The sequence below is a fragment of the Hylobates moloch genome, unplaced genomic scaffold (genome assembly GCF_009828535.3).
Source record: "Hylobates moloch isolate HMO894 unplaced genomic scaffold, HMol_V3 SCAFFOLD_6, whole genome shotgun sequence".
NCBI classification, from domain to species: Eukaryota; Metazoa; Chordata; class Mammalia; order Primates; family Hylobatidae; genus Hylobates; species Hylobates moloch.
Genome location: NW_026652281.1, coordinates 128,400,991 through 128,414,911, shown reverse-complemented (window position 1 = coordinate 128,414,911; position 13,921 = coordinate 128,400,991). Strand labels below are relative to the sequence as shown.

Sequence of the window (13,921 nt, the reverse complement as noted above, 5' to 3'; positions counted from 1 at the left end):
ATCACTTGAGGTCAGGAGTTCGAGACCAGTCTGGCTAACATAGTGAAACCCCATCTCTACTAAAAATGCAAAAATTAACTGGGAGTGGCAGCATGTACCTGTAATCCCAGCTGCTCAGAAGGTTGAGGCAGGAGAATCACTTGAACCCAGGAAGCAGAAGTTGCAGTGAGCTAAGATGGTGCCACTGCACTCCAGCCTGGGTGGCAGAGCAAGACTCTGTCCCATAAAAAAAAAAAGAGAGATGAGATATTGCTATGTTGCCCAAGGTGGGTTTTAATCCCTGGGCTCAAGTGATCCACCTGCCTCAGCCTCCCAGGTAGCGGGGATTATAGTTGCATGACCATAGTCCATCACACCTGGCTTGTCACTTTCTTGATAGTGAACTGTGATGCACAAAAGTTTTTAATTTTGATAAATTCCAATTTATCCTCTATCTTTCTGGTTGTGCTTTTTGTGTTATGTCTAAGAATCTATTGCAAAATCTAGGGTCATGGCTAGATGTGGTGGCTCACACTTTTAATCCAGCACTTTAGGAGGCTGATGCAGAAGGATCACTTGAGGGCAGGAGTTTGAGACCAGCCTGGGCAACATACAGAGACCCTGTCTCTGCAAAAAAAAAAATTTAAAAATTAGCTGGGTGTAGTGGCACACATTTGTAGTCCCAGCTACTCAGGAAACCAAGCAGGAGAATGACTTGAGCCCAGGAGTTCAAGGCTGCAGTAAGCTTTGATTGTACCACAGCACTCCAGCCTGGGTGACAGAGCAAGACCCTGTCTTAAAACAAAACAAAACAAACAAACAAACAAAAAACAGAAAAAAAAAAGAAAGAAAGAAATCATAGGTCATAGAGATTTACCTCAGAGTTTTCTTCTAAGAGTTTTATGGTTTTAGCTCTTACATGTAGGTCTTTTATCCATTTTCAGTTAATGTTTGTATGTGGTATGAGGTAAGGGTCAAACTTCATGTTTTCATATGTGGTTATCCAGTTGTCCCAGCATAATTTGTTGAAAAGGCTATTCTTTCCATATTGTATAGTTTTGACACCCTTGTCAAAAATCAATTGACCATCGATGTATAGGTTTATTTCTGTACTCTCAATTCTATTCCATTGGTCTATAAGATCATAAGTCTACCATCATGCCAGAACCACACAGTTTTGATTACTATATTTCTATAGTATTCCACTTTAATTGGCCTATTGACTTTTTGACTATATCTTTTTCTATAGTACTTTTAATAGTTTATCTGGGTACTATAATATACGTTTTCACAATTTACTTTGAGATAATATTTTATCATTGCTAGTAAACTGTCAAAATTTTACAATTATATAGGGCCCTTCCGCCTTTATGTTGTATTGCCATATGTATCTAAACACACTGAAACACCAACAGTGTTATCATTTTTGCTTTCAATAGTCATACATAGTCCTTGTAATAAACTTACTAGGGAAAAAAATAGGCTATTATATCTACTCAGATATTTACCATTTCTGTCGCTCTTTCTTTATTCTTGAAATCCCATTTCCTTCTGGCATCATTTCCCTTCAGCATGAAGAACTTTCATTAACATTTCTTTTAAAGCAGGTCTGCTAGTGACAAATTATCTTCATTTTCTTGATCTGAGATTGTCTTTATTTTGCCTTTATTCCTAGAGGATATTTTTGCACAATATGGAATTCTAGGTGGACAATTTTTTTCCATCATTTTGAAAATATGATTTCCTTTCTTTTTGACCTCAGTGGTTTCTGATGAGAAATCTGCAATTGTTTGAATCATTGTTCTCCTATGTGTTTTTCTCTGGTTGCTTTCATAATTTTTTAAAATCTTTTTTAATCAGCAGTTATACTGTATTATATTTAATATAGTTTCTTTGAGTTTGCCCTGTACAGAATTTCTTGAATCTGTAAAAGTTTGTCTTTTACCTAATTTACCTAATTTCAGCCATTATTTTTTTCAAAGTTTTTTTCTTCACCAATCTCTTTTTCTTCTCCATCAGAGATCCCAACAACCTGAATGTTAGACTTTTTGATATATAGTCATCCCTTAGCATATATAGGAGATTGGTTCCAGGACCCCACTCCCCCACCCCCACAAACACACACACCCAGTGTATAACCAATCTGCACCTACTCAAGTCCTGCAGGTGGCCCTGCAGAACCTGATTATATGAAAAGTCAGCCCTCCATACATACAGGTTTTGTAGCCCACGAATACTGCAGTTTTGATGTGCATTTGATTGAAAATATCCACCTATTTGAGGGCCTGCATGGTTTAAACCCATGTTGTTCAAGAGTCAACTGTATATCCCACAGGTTTCTGAGGCTCTATTCATTTTTTTAAAAAATCTTTTTGCTCTTTGTTGTTCAGATTTTGTCATTCCTGTTTATCCTCAAATTTACTGACTTTGTTTTCTGTTATCTACATTCCGCTATCAGGCCCCTACAGTCAGGTATTTAAATTTTTCTTGTTTTATTTTCCAGTTATAATATTTCCATTTGTTTCTTTTACATTGTGTCTACTTTGCTAAGAACTTGTATCTGTCCATTTATTTTAATAGCGTTCTCCCTTACTTTTTCAAGTACAGTTATATTACCTGCTTTAAAGTCTTTGCCTAATATTGCCAACATTTGAGTCATCTTAAGGTTGGCATCTGTTGTCTTTTCTCTTGAAAGTTGATGAGATTTTTCTGGCTCTTTGTAGGTTGAATAATTTTAAACTGTATCCTATGCATTTGGAATACTATTTTAGGAGACTCTTCAGAATGTTGATTTTTGGTTTTAGCAAACCATCTACCTAGTTAGATTCAGCTCATAAGTCCTTGCTCACCTTCTGTGGGCCATGGTTCCAATATCCAATTAGTTTTCAAAGCTCATGAAGTGATATTTGGCTCTACCCTGCTCATGTGCTACACAGTGCCATTCAGCAGACAGGACTCTACACAGTAGTTCAGTTCTCAAAGCCTTTGCTTTGATGCTTCCCGTCAGTTCCACATATGTACAGCTCAGGGCTGGGCCCAGGATATTATTCACAGATTTTAGGAGACTGCTTTTTCCAGTTTCCTCTTCTCTGTGTTTACCCCCACACTCGCCAGCTCTCAGTGTCTTCTTTTTCCCATCCTCTGGCTAGAAAGCCAGGCTTTTAGCCTCCTACACTGTCATGTACTTCCTGTGACCAGGTCTGCCTCTGGGGTTGAGCAATGAGTGAAAAGAGAAAGAAAAAGCATAATAGTGACTCTTTCCTGAGCCAGTTTCATGAGCAGGCGAATCATGCAGCCACATAGGGTCCAACCTTCAGAAGGATCTCACATTTAGTTTAACACTCTGCTGGAACCATCTTTCACCAAGGAACCCTGCATTTTCATTTTGTACTGGGGCCCATAAATTAGGTAGCCAGTCCTGATTTCCCACACTCTTCAGACTCCTAAAGCCCATTTTCCTAGTACTTCTGTGTGGAAAGAAGGATTTCTATCTCAGATTTTTAGGTGCCTGTGTGACCACTACAGCCACTGATACACCAGAATGCTGCTTAGTGAGTAGGACTTGCCTTGAGGTCATGGCCTGGAGATAAAACAAAGAAACAGAAAAATAGAGATTCTCTCCATGCTCTTCATCCCACAGGGACCCTATTCTAAGTCATCTGTCCAAAAAGAAGCTTCTCTTGGTGTTATTTTCTGTCTGTATGCACCTCATAGTTCTAAGATTTGGGTGTCCCTTGAGGTTAAACTGGGATGTATGGGAAGAAAAAAATCAGGGAACTCACCACCATGACAGTCGTTTTTTCTTTTTGATTTCCTTCCCCATTCTGCCTGCTACTATTTACTCTTCAGAACCTGTGCACAATTGCTTTGTGTATTTTGTCCACGATTTTTAGTTGTAATCAGTGAAAGAGATATTGTGAAGTGTGCTTGCTTCATCTAGATGGAATTGGAAGCACTTTGTTTTTAGAATTTGGAATAGTCATGGACAAAAGCAGAGTGCAGCAGTTGAGCAGGTGACTTTGGAGGCAGAATGTGCTGGAATCTTGCTTTGGCCGGGGCTACTCTCTGAACTCTAATTCTCCAACTCTAAAATGATGACAATATTTGTTCAGTAAGTATTTCTTGAATGCCTACTATGTGCTGGTGATTCTTAGTATTAGTTGAAATTATCTTAAGAAGAACTCTGCTAGCCCAGTCTCCAATTTTGCAGAAGAGGGAGAGCCCCAGAGAGAGAAGGGGACTTCTCTCTCAGTTAGATCACCAGCTGGGAACCGTGCGGATGTGAATAAAACCTAGTACGTCTGACTCTCAGTCCAGGGACCTTCCCACTGTATGTCAACAACCATTTATCTCTTTGACTGATTGATTGTGGAGAGAGAGAGAGAGAGAGAAAGGAAGCCAGCTACCCAGTCTGAGCAGGCCTTGTGAAAAGATCATTTTTGGCCTTGAGAATATATGCAGCAAAATTGTGTTACAGGGTGCAGGAGCTCAGGTTGGATTGTCTGCTCTCCATACAATTGTTGTATAAGCGTCAAACATCCTCCTGAACACCTGCTGCAACTAGACCTAATCCAGAAGAAAGTGGAAAGGCATGGGGATGACCCAACATGACACTGCCCTCAAGCATCTTCCAAATGCCTGGAATAGAGAGAGGATTAGGGAGTTTCAGGGCTGGAAGTTTGCAAGTATGACAGAAAAGAATTCAACAGTATAAGGGAAAAGATGCTAAATTCCTTAGTAACAAATATACCCATTGCTATAGGAGTAGAAGCAGGTACTTGGACTTTGGATAACAGCCCTGGTCTACAACCTGAATCTGACAATTTCTGGTTCTGCAACTTGGGATAAGTTATCTCATTTTCAGAGCCTTGTTTTCCTCAACTGTAAAACAAGAATTATGGAGGTACCAACTTCATAGAGTTATGGTCTTCACAGTATTAAAAAATAACAACCAGGCCGGGCGCGGTGGCTCACGCTTGTAATCCCAGCACTTTGGGAGGCCGAGGCGGGCGGATCACGAGGTCAGGAGATCGAGACCACAGTGAAACCCCGTCTCTACTAAAAATACAAAAAAAAATTAGCCGGGCGTGGTGGCGGGCGCCTGTAGTCCCAGCTACTCGGAGAGGCTGAGGCAGGAGAATGGCGTGAACCCGGGAGGCAGAGCTTGCAGTGAGCCGAGACTGCGCCACTGCACTCCAGCCTGGGCGACAGAGCGAGACTCCGTCTCAAAAAAAAAAAAAATAAAAAAAATAACAACCACCAACATTTACTAAGCCCTTGACTGTGCCATTATGGTGCTTGTGTAATTCTCCACAAAATTTGCAAAATTCGGCCACATGTGATGTCTCTCGCCTGTAATCCCAGCACTTTGGGAGGCCGATATGGGAGGATTGCTTGAACCCAAGAGTTCAAGACCAGTGTGAGCAACATGGCAAAACTCCATTTCTCCAAAAAAATACAAAAATTAGCCGAGCATGGGAGCACATGCCTGTAATCCCAGCTACTCAGGAGGCTGAAATGGGAGGGATCTCTTGAGCTCGGGAGGCAGAGGTTGCAGTGAACTGTGATTGTACTACTGCACTCCAGCCTGGATGACAGAGTGAGACTCTCCAAAAAAAGAAAAAAAAAAAGAAAAATTCATTTGAGCCCGTTTTCAGATAAGAAAGCAGGTCAGCTAAATAGTGCATGTAGAGAATGCTTAGCACACAGCCTGAACAAGGAGTAGGAGAAGGTGGGGGTGGTCTCTGGGACAATAAGAGACTGAGGAGGAAATTACGGGATGAGAGACAGGAAGATTGCTTTCAAAGACAGAAGAGACCTTCAAATGTCCAACCGGCAAGAGGCAGACTGGCCTCAACTTGGATTCTCTTAGAACCAGGTATGCATTTAGGGGAAGAAGGATTCTGAGAATAGAAGAGTGAGAACCTGGGGTGTGGGGAAATGCACTGCTGGCAGAACCAGGAAGCTCTCTCTGGTCCCAGCTGCCACCAGCGTCCTGTGTTACTGGAGTCTCAGCCTCCCCACTGTACAGTGATGGGGTTGGGTGAGGGGGAGTCTGCACTGGAATTAGGAGTTTCAAATGCAAATGCCTTTGGAAGGCAGGTATAATTCACTGGCAGGTGGGGGTGAGGGGAGGTGGGCCTGGTGAATGGGAAAAGAATGTTGTGCCTAAAGGTATTCATAATCAATTGTCGAAAGACTGTGCTGTCAAAACAAAAGGCATCTGCTGCCCCAGAGTGTTGAGATCTTTGGTCTGGATAAAACCTCAGTGGCCCTTCCAGCTCTTAAGGGTCCAGGCCTCATCAGGTGACTCCAGGCCTTTCTTTTTATCTGCTTTCTCCTCCTTACCCTCATCTTCCTACCTTTTTTCCTCCTCTTTTATTTCCTTTTTTTAACTGAAACACACCTAACATAAAATTTACTCATCTTAACCATTTTCAAGTATACATATATATCAAGTAAATTCAGAATATTGCACAACCATCACTGCCTTTCATCTGCAGAACTCTTCAGCTTGCAAAACTGAAACTCTATACCCATTAAACAATAACTCCTCATACCCTCCTCATGCCAGTCCTTCCCAACTAGCATTCTGCCTCCTTGGACCTACCTACTCCAGGTACCTCATATAAGTAGAATCAGGCAGTCCTTGTTTTTTTGTGACTGGCTTATTTCACTCAGCATAATGTCCTCAAGATCCATCCTTGGGGTAGCATGAGACAAAACTTCCTTCTTTTTAAGGACTAAATAACATTCCATTGCATGGATACACCCACATTTTGTGTATCCATTTTCTGTCGCTAGACCTTTGGGTAGCTTCCACCTTTTGGCTATGTGAATAACACTACTGTGAACATAAGTGTACAAATATCTCTTTGAGGCCCTGCTTTCAGTTCTTTGGGGTAGACATCCAGAAGTGGGATGCCATTTTTCTTTATGTTCATGTTACTCTTTCTCCTTCTTATATTGTGATGTTTCTGTAGGTTCTGCCTCTGGAAAACAAGATGAAGAATGCCCGCCACTTCCCAGCCATCCTGTCTTTGGGAATGTCCATTGTCACTTCCCTGTACATCGGCATGGCGGCTCTGGGCTACCTGCGGTTCGGAGATGACATCAAGGCCAGCATAAGCCTTAACCTGCCTAACTGCTGGTATCTTCATGGGCTGTCAGGTGGTGGGGACTCAGGAATGGGTGGAAATGTGTAGGTCACTTCCTCCTCCCTTCCACAGCTGGGAAACTGAGGTCTAGAGAGCCTCCCACAGAAGAAGCAGAGTTGTCATTGGAACCACGGTCTCCAGATTCTCTGTCCTGGGAGTTCCTCCTTCAACAACAAGCCTCCCAAATTGAGTTAAGCCTTGACATATTAGTGTGAAGGAGGACATGACTTAAGGAGAGGACAAAAGTGAGAGCCCTTGGTCTCCTAAGGAGAGAAGAGAAGGGCACTGGGAGATGGCAAGAGACAGAGGAGTCAGGAGGTGGCCACACTTCCCAGTCTTGTTTGCCACAGCCAATGGTTCACATTCCCCAAGTCAGAGTAACCAGATAAAAAAGTGGAAAACAAAAACCAATTGGGCCAACCTGGGCAACATGGTAAGACCCCACTTCTACAAAAAAATTTCCATAGCTTAGGTGAGTATGATGTCTCATACCTGTAGTCCCAGCTACTTGGGATGCTGAGGTAGGAAGACCACTTAAGCCCAGGAGTTTGAGGTTACAGAAGGCTGTCATTGCACCACTGTACTCCACTCCAGCCTGAGTGACACAGTGAGACCCTATCTCTTAAAAACAAACAAACAGGCCAGGCATGATGGCTCATGCCTGTAATCCCAGCACTTTGGGAGGCCAGGGTGGGTGGATCACCTGAGGTCAGGAGTTCAAGACCAGCCTGGCCAACATGGCAAAACCTCGTCTCTACTAATAATACAAAATTAGCCGGGCGTGGTGGCGGGTGCCTGTAATCCCAGCTACTCAGGAGGCTGAGGCAGGAGAATTGCTTAAACCTGGGAGGTGGAGGTTTCAGTGAGCCGAGATGGTGCCATTGAACTCCAGCCTGGGCAACAAGAGTGAAACTCCATCTCAAAATAAATAAACAAACAAATAAATAAATAAATAAATAAATAAGCCAGGCATGGTGGCACACACCTATAGTCTCAGCTACTCAGGAGGCTGAGGCAGGAGAATCACTTGAACCTGGGAGGTGGAGGTTGCAGTGAGCCAAGATAGCACCACAGCACTCCAGCCTGGGCGGCAGACTCTGTCTCAAAAAAACAAACAAACAAGCAAAACAATTTGGGAAGACCATTGGAATCTGTAAAAGTCTTATGTTCTAGCATACCCAATTCACACAATAGTTAGCAGCCCCACAGACATCAACAGTGCCATATTGAACAGACACATGAACCCACATCCCATTGTGCAAGATTTTCTCCCACACCAGGTCATGTCATTAATTACAGGACATTTCGGTCTTCTCAAGCGGACAGTCACACTCACTTGGAGCCCTAATTTGCATAAATGTGGCTCCTTTCCCAACATGATAATGCCACTCATCAATCATTTACTGCATGCCAATTATAAGCAGATGCCAAGCAGCACAGATGTAAGTAGACTATGACCTTGGAGGTTCACTATCTTCGCCGACTCCTGATTCGGTGGGAATGGGGGAGGAACAGATAGTGTATGTACACAAACTATAACATAGAAAAAGAAGCTCTCCAGAGTAGCCAACAGGCCTTAGGGATCTACAAGGAAAGAAAGCGCATCAGAAGGAGACAACAGGGAAACTCATTGTCCGGCAGGTTAACTCAATCCAAACATGGACCATTCTGGTACACCTGAGTCCAAGTCCCAGTTGCACTGCCTACTAGCTTGTGGTGGTGGATGATTTACTTCACCTCTCTGAACCTCAATTGCCTCATTTATAAACTGGAGTTGTCATGAGGATTAAGTTGAGCTGGGTCTACAAGCATCTGTCTGTGGTACCTGCTCAGAAGAGGGGAATTTCAAAAACTTGGAGGGGTTTGAACAGATGGAAATGGAGTAAAGAGGATGCCCAGGCAGCAGGACTAGTGTGAGCAAGAAACACAGAAATGTGGAAGTTAGCCTTTTTAAGGAGTGGGCTAATGGGCTAAACACACACACACTTATTTATTTATTTATCTATTTATTTTTGAGACAGGGTCTCACTCTGTCGCCCAGGCTAGAATGCAGTGGTGCGATCTTGGCTCACTGCAACCTCTACCTCCCGGGTTCAAGCAATTCTCCTGCCTCAGCCTCCCGAGTAGCTGGGATTACAGGTGTGCACCACCACACCTGGGTAATTTTTGTATTTTTGGTAGTGGTAGGGTTTTACCATGTTGGCCAGACTGGTCTCAAACTCCTGACCTCAGGTGATCCACCCCACTCGGCCTCCCAAAGTGCTGGGATTGACAGGCGTGAGCCACTCTACCCAGTGTCACACACACATTTATTAAACATGGAAATGCATCTACCACATTAGTGGACTGAAGGAAAATAGTCACATCTCAATAGATCAAATAGAAAAAAATTTAGATAGAACTCAATATCCCTTGAAGCCTCACACACTCTCTGCCCCTAGCTTGAGGCTGGCAAGTCACCCTGTTTCTCCTTATAGTCCACCCTGACTCCCCCTAACTTCCACACAGCCCCTATTTATAAACTATCTCTTCCTCCAGGGATTTGAGATTCTGCACTTCTCTCAACTAGAGGCAACAGTTATGTGCCTAGAGCTTTGGGGAATCCAGATAATCCCTAAGGACTGATCACAAAGGACTAGAGTCTTTTAGATCCAGGGCTTTGGGTCTTAGCCACTTATCATCTGTGTCTCCCTGGGCAAAGTATCTGGCCTGAGCCTCTCTTTTCTAAAACATAAGATTGAGCATCAGATGGTAGCGATTTGCGAAGGTGCAATACATACCCAAGCTCAAGGTGGTTTTTATTTCATTTAGAAATGATCCTTTCTATTGTCTCCACGTAATCCAGAACCCCACTATTTTCACTGCATGCTCTGCTGTGACTCCCTCTTGATTCTTAGAAGGTCCCTCTCAGTCATTTTCAGAAAGGGAAACAAAAGCCCAAGTCATCGTCCCAAGGTCAGAGGTTAATGTTCCAAGGAGGCCAGTGTCAGAACACAGTGGCCGTGGAGAGCAGCTCTGTGGTTTGTCTTGCAGGCTGTACCAGTCTGTCAAGCTTCTCTACATTGCCGGCATCCTGTGCACCTATGCCCTGCAGTTCTACGTCCCTGCAGAAATCATCACCCCCTTTGCCATCTCCCGGGTGTCAACACGCTGGGCGCTGCCTCTGGATCTGTCCATTCGCCTCGTCATGGTCTGCCTGACATGTGAGTAGAAAGGAGAGTGCAGTGTTCCTGCTGATCTTTTCTGAGGGCTATCAAGAATCAGCCAGATGGGCCGGATGCGTTGGCTCACACCTGTAATCCTGGCACTTTGGGAGGCCGAGGCGGGTGGATCACCTGAGGTCGGGAATTCCAGACAAGCCTGGCCAAAATGGTGAAACCCTGTCTCTACTAAAACTACAACAATTAGCCAGGCATGGTGGCACGTGCCTGTAATCCCAGCTACTCGAGAGACCAAGGCAAGAGAAGCACTTGAACATGTAGGGCAGAGGTTGCAGTGAGCCGAGATCGTGCCACTGCACTCCAGCCTGGGCAACAGAGCAAGACTCATCTCAAAAAAAAAAAAAAAGAATCAGCCAGATGGTAGAGGGCAGTCATGACAATCAGCATTTACTGAGCACTTACTATATTCCAGGGACCATTCTAAAGCTTTACAAGTATTCGCTCATCTAAGCCTCAGGGACAACCCCATTCTTACATATACCTAATTAGACAGATTTGTTGGTGTTCAGCCTAAGGGATTGACACAGCTTATCAAACAATAATTGTAAGAACTTGCTGGGCACTCTGGCACATGCCTGTGATCCCAGCACTTTGAGAGGCCAAAGCAGGCAGATTGCTTGAGTTCAGGAGTTTTGAGACTAGCCTGGACAACATGGTGAAACCCCATCTCTATAAAAAAAAACAAAAAAGAAAAGAAAATAGCCAGGCATGGGTGCCCCATGTCTGTAGTCCCAGCTACTTGGGAGGCTAGGGTGGGAGGATTGCTTGAGCCCAGGAGGCTGAGGCTGCAGTGAGCTGAGATTGAACCACTGCACTCCAGCCTGGGCAACAGAGTCAGCCCCTGTCTCAAATAAATATATTAATAAATAAATGAATAAATAAATCATAAGAACTGACATGCATTGAACACTTACTGCGTGCCAGGCACTGTGTTCATCTCTTTCTAGTCTAGATTTCATAATATTTTATTCAGTCCTCACAGCAATTCTCATGAGGTAGAACTATGATAAACCCTACTTTATGAAAGAGAAAACTGCGGCAGTGAGTGATTAATAATTGGCCAGAAAGTATCAGAGGTAGGATTTGAATTCAAGTCATGTAAGTCTAGAGCCAGTGCCCTTCACCTCCAGGGCAGACATTGAAAAATGGGACTCTAATTTGGCAACAGGTGTTGTTTGAACCTCACAATGTTGTATAAAGTGGGCCAACATTTAAAATGTGGGCAATCTTCCATAAAAATGCAGATTTTTAAAATTTTTTGGTGGGGCTACTATAAAATGATTGGGCAAGCCTGGGATCACATTCCCCATCGGCAACAATCAGCTGGGGCTCCTTGGCCCCTGGACGGTCCTGTGCTTGCCTATTGGCTGAGGTCATTCCCACTCCCTGGCTCACAGCAGCCCCCATGACCCGGAGTACCTCTTTCTGCAAGTACTCCACCAGAGGCCGAAGGAGATGGCTAGAGATTCCTGTATAGAGTAGAGGTGGCCCAGCTATCCCTAAGATGCCTTTTGATTGTAATTGCAAAAGTGTCTTCTTTTTAAGGCCAAATTGTATTCCACTGTATGTACAAACCACATTTTCTGTATCCATTCATCTGTCCATGGACATTTAGGAAATTCTTTTTTTTTTTTGCATAACAAAGTGTTACTTTTAGATAATTATCAGTACACCAAGTAATAACATGTAACAAGTTCTTGAATTCTACCATCTAGTAATTTTGATTAAGAGAAACTAAAAGCAGCCCAAACAGTTATGCTAGTATTCATTCTAACCATTAGCAGGAATGGACTAATTTAAGGGTGGCTGCTGCTTCACACAGATTACAAATAACTATTTACTACTTTTTCATAGTTAGAATCCTGACATTCAAGAAAGCACTACAGGGAAAAAAAATATATTAATCTCTTTCTTTCTCCAAAGGACTATTTTTTACTAGATAAAAGAAAGAAAAAGTCAACATTCATACATTGATATATATGTTACTTCAGCTAAAAGGCATGGGAAAACATGACATATACCCATTACATTTCTACAAAATAAGATGTAAAAAGAAAATCTATATATAAGTTCTAAGTCTATACAAAGAAGCTAGATTTTATATTCTCTAAGAAGTGAAGGGACTTGCTATATAATATACAGAAATCATTTAATGCCTTTTCATAAGAATATAACTCGAGCTTCATATTCCTCGAGGGCATCTAAAATGCCAATCCGTGGTACAGGCGCTTCTTTCTCCCACTCTTCTTCATTTATGCAGCAGTTTTCATGGATTTCTGTCCAGGTGTCACAGACAAAAGCCAAGAGGCTAGCCAAGCCTTCACCCCTGTTCTGCTGGAAATAGTTCTGGAGGCTGGTCCTCTTCTGACCCTCCTGCGCCACTTCAGTGCCACGGCTGCTGTGAGATTCCAGGGCTGCAGCTTCCTTGGTCTTGAACTCTTTCTCCCTCTGCAGGCGGTGCTGTTCAGTTTCAGCCTCAGCTGCTTCCTTGGCCTGCTTCAGCCTCTATGTTTTTGCTCACACTTCTCAGTGGCTGCGTCTTGGCCTGCAGCAGCTGCTGGATCCCCTGAGACTGGCTGAGGTGGCTGCTGATTTTCACTTTTCTAGGCCAGCCCACAGCATTTATTTGACACTGATTTTCTTCTTTTGAAGTGATTCGTTCTCAATTTGACCTTGAAGGCAGGAACCATCCAGTATCTTAGATATTCCAGACAGATCAAGGAATTTGCCCCACAGTATAAAGATAACAATCCCTTAAGCCTACACTACACTTCTTCATGCATTGTCAATTAGCATGTATGAGTAAATAACTTGGAGTAATAGCAAGATAACTTTTCTGAATGCTTTACATGAAAAATCTCATTGAAGACTTTTATGTTGTATGCAGAATGAATCACAACACCTAAAAGGATAGTAGCCTTCATCTCCATTTTGCAGCTGAGGAAACAAGCTGAGGAAGGGGTGGGACTTGGGCAAGGCCATACAAGAATGAACCAGACTTCTGCCTTCCAGACCTGTTCTGTTCTACCACACTCCTCCAAAGGAGGCCTGCTCAAGGCTCCTGGGATTTATTGGTGACCAGGAACATTTTTCATCAAATATAATAAAAAATGTAAAAGCCCAGGTCTGTAAAACGTCCTGCTAAAAAAAATATAATTTCAAAATTTTTAGCTTTTCGTGTTTCTTTGTTAGGTGTTTTCTGACATGTGTATAAAACCTGGAGAAGACACTTCTTTAAAGACACCTTGTGGATTTTCTTCCAACTGAAGATCTCTTTGTACTATAAATGATTGCATATTCTAATTGTTTGCAAGTAAGAGGTTCTTATACTCATGTTAATTATTTATTAAAATGCTAGGCATTTTAAAAATTATTTTATTTATTTATATTATTTTTATTTATTAAAATGCTAGGCATTTAAAAAAAGGGAAGACTTCTAAAAAATTTGTACATTGAAACAAATTTTGATACTACAAACATTGACAGTTTGTACATTGATATATTCCAAACCGCTTGAATGGTTCCCAGCAATGTTATTTAGTGTTATTTATTAAGTAAGAGCTT

General features: G+C 42.7%; 3 protein-coding genes across 4 annotated transcripts in view; 1 reads left to right on the top strand and 2 right to left on the bottom strand.

Annotated features, from left to right (window-relative positions):
• GM2A (ganglioside GM2 activator) overlaps positions 1-13,921 on the bottom strand; it is a 109,512-nt gene that overhangs the window by 29,074 nt on the left and 66,517 nt on the right. The gene's annotated exons all lie outside the window — the stretch shown is intronic.
• Positions 1-13,921, bottom strand: part of SLC36A1 (solute carrier family 36 member 1) — a 230,218-nt gene that overhangs the window by 175,674 nt on the left and 40,623 nt on the right. The window lies entirely within an intron of this gene.
• The window catches only part of SLC36A2 (solute carrier family 36 member 2), a 78,828-nt gene that overhangs the window by 61,618 nt on the left and 3,289 nt on the right, over positions 1-13,921 (top strand). Inside the window, exons 10-11 of the mRNA XM_032158421.2 lie at positions 6,963-7,129; positions 10,170-10,339. Coding sequence (XP_032014312.1) covers positions 6,963-7,129; positions 10,170-10,339 — 337 coding nt within the window. The remainder of the gene's footprint in view (positions 1-6,962; positions 7,130-10,169; positions 10,340-13,921) is intronic.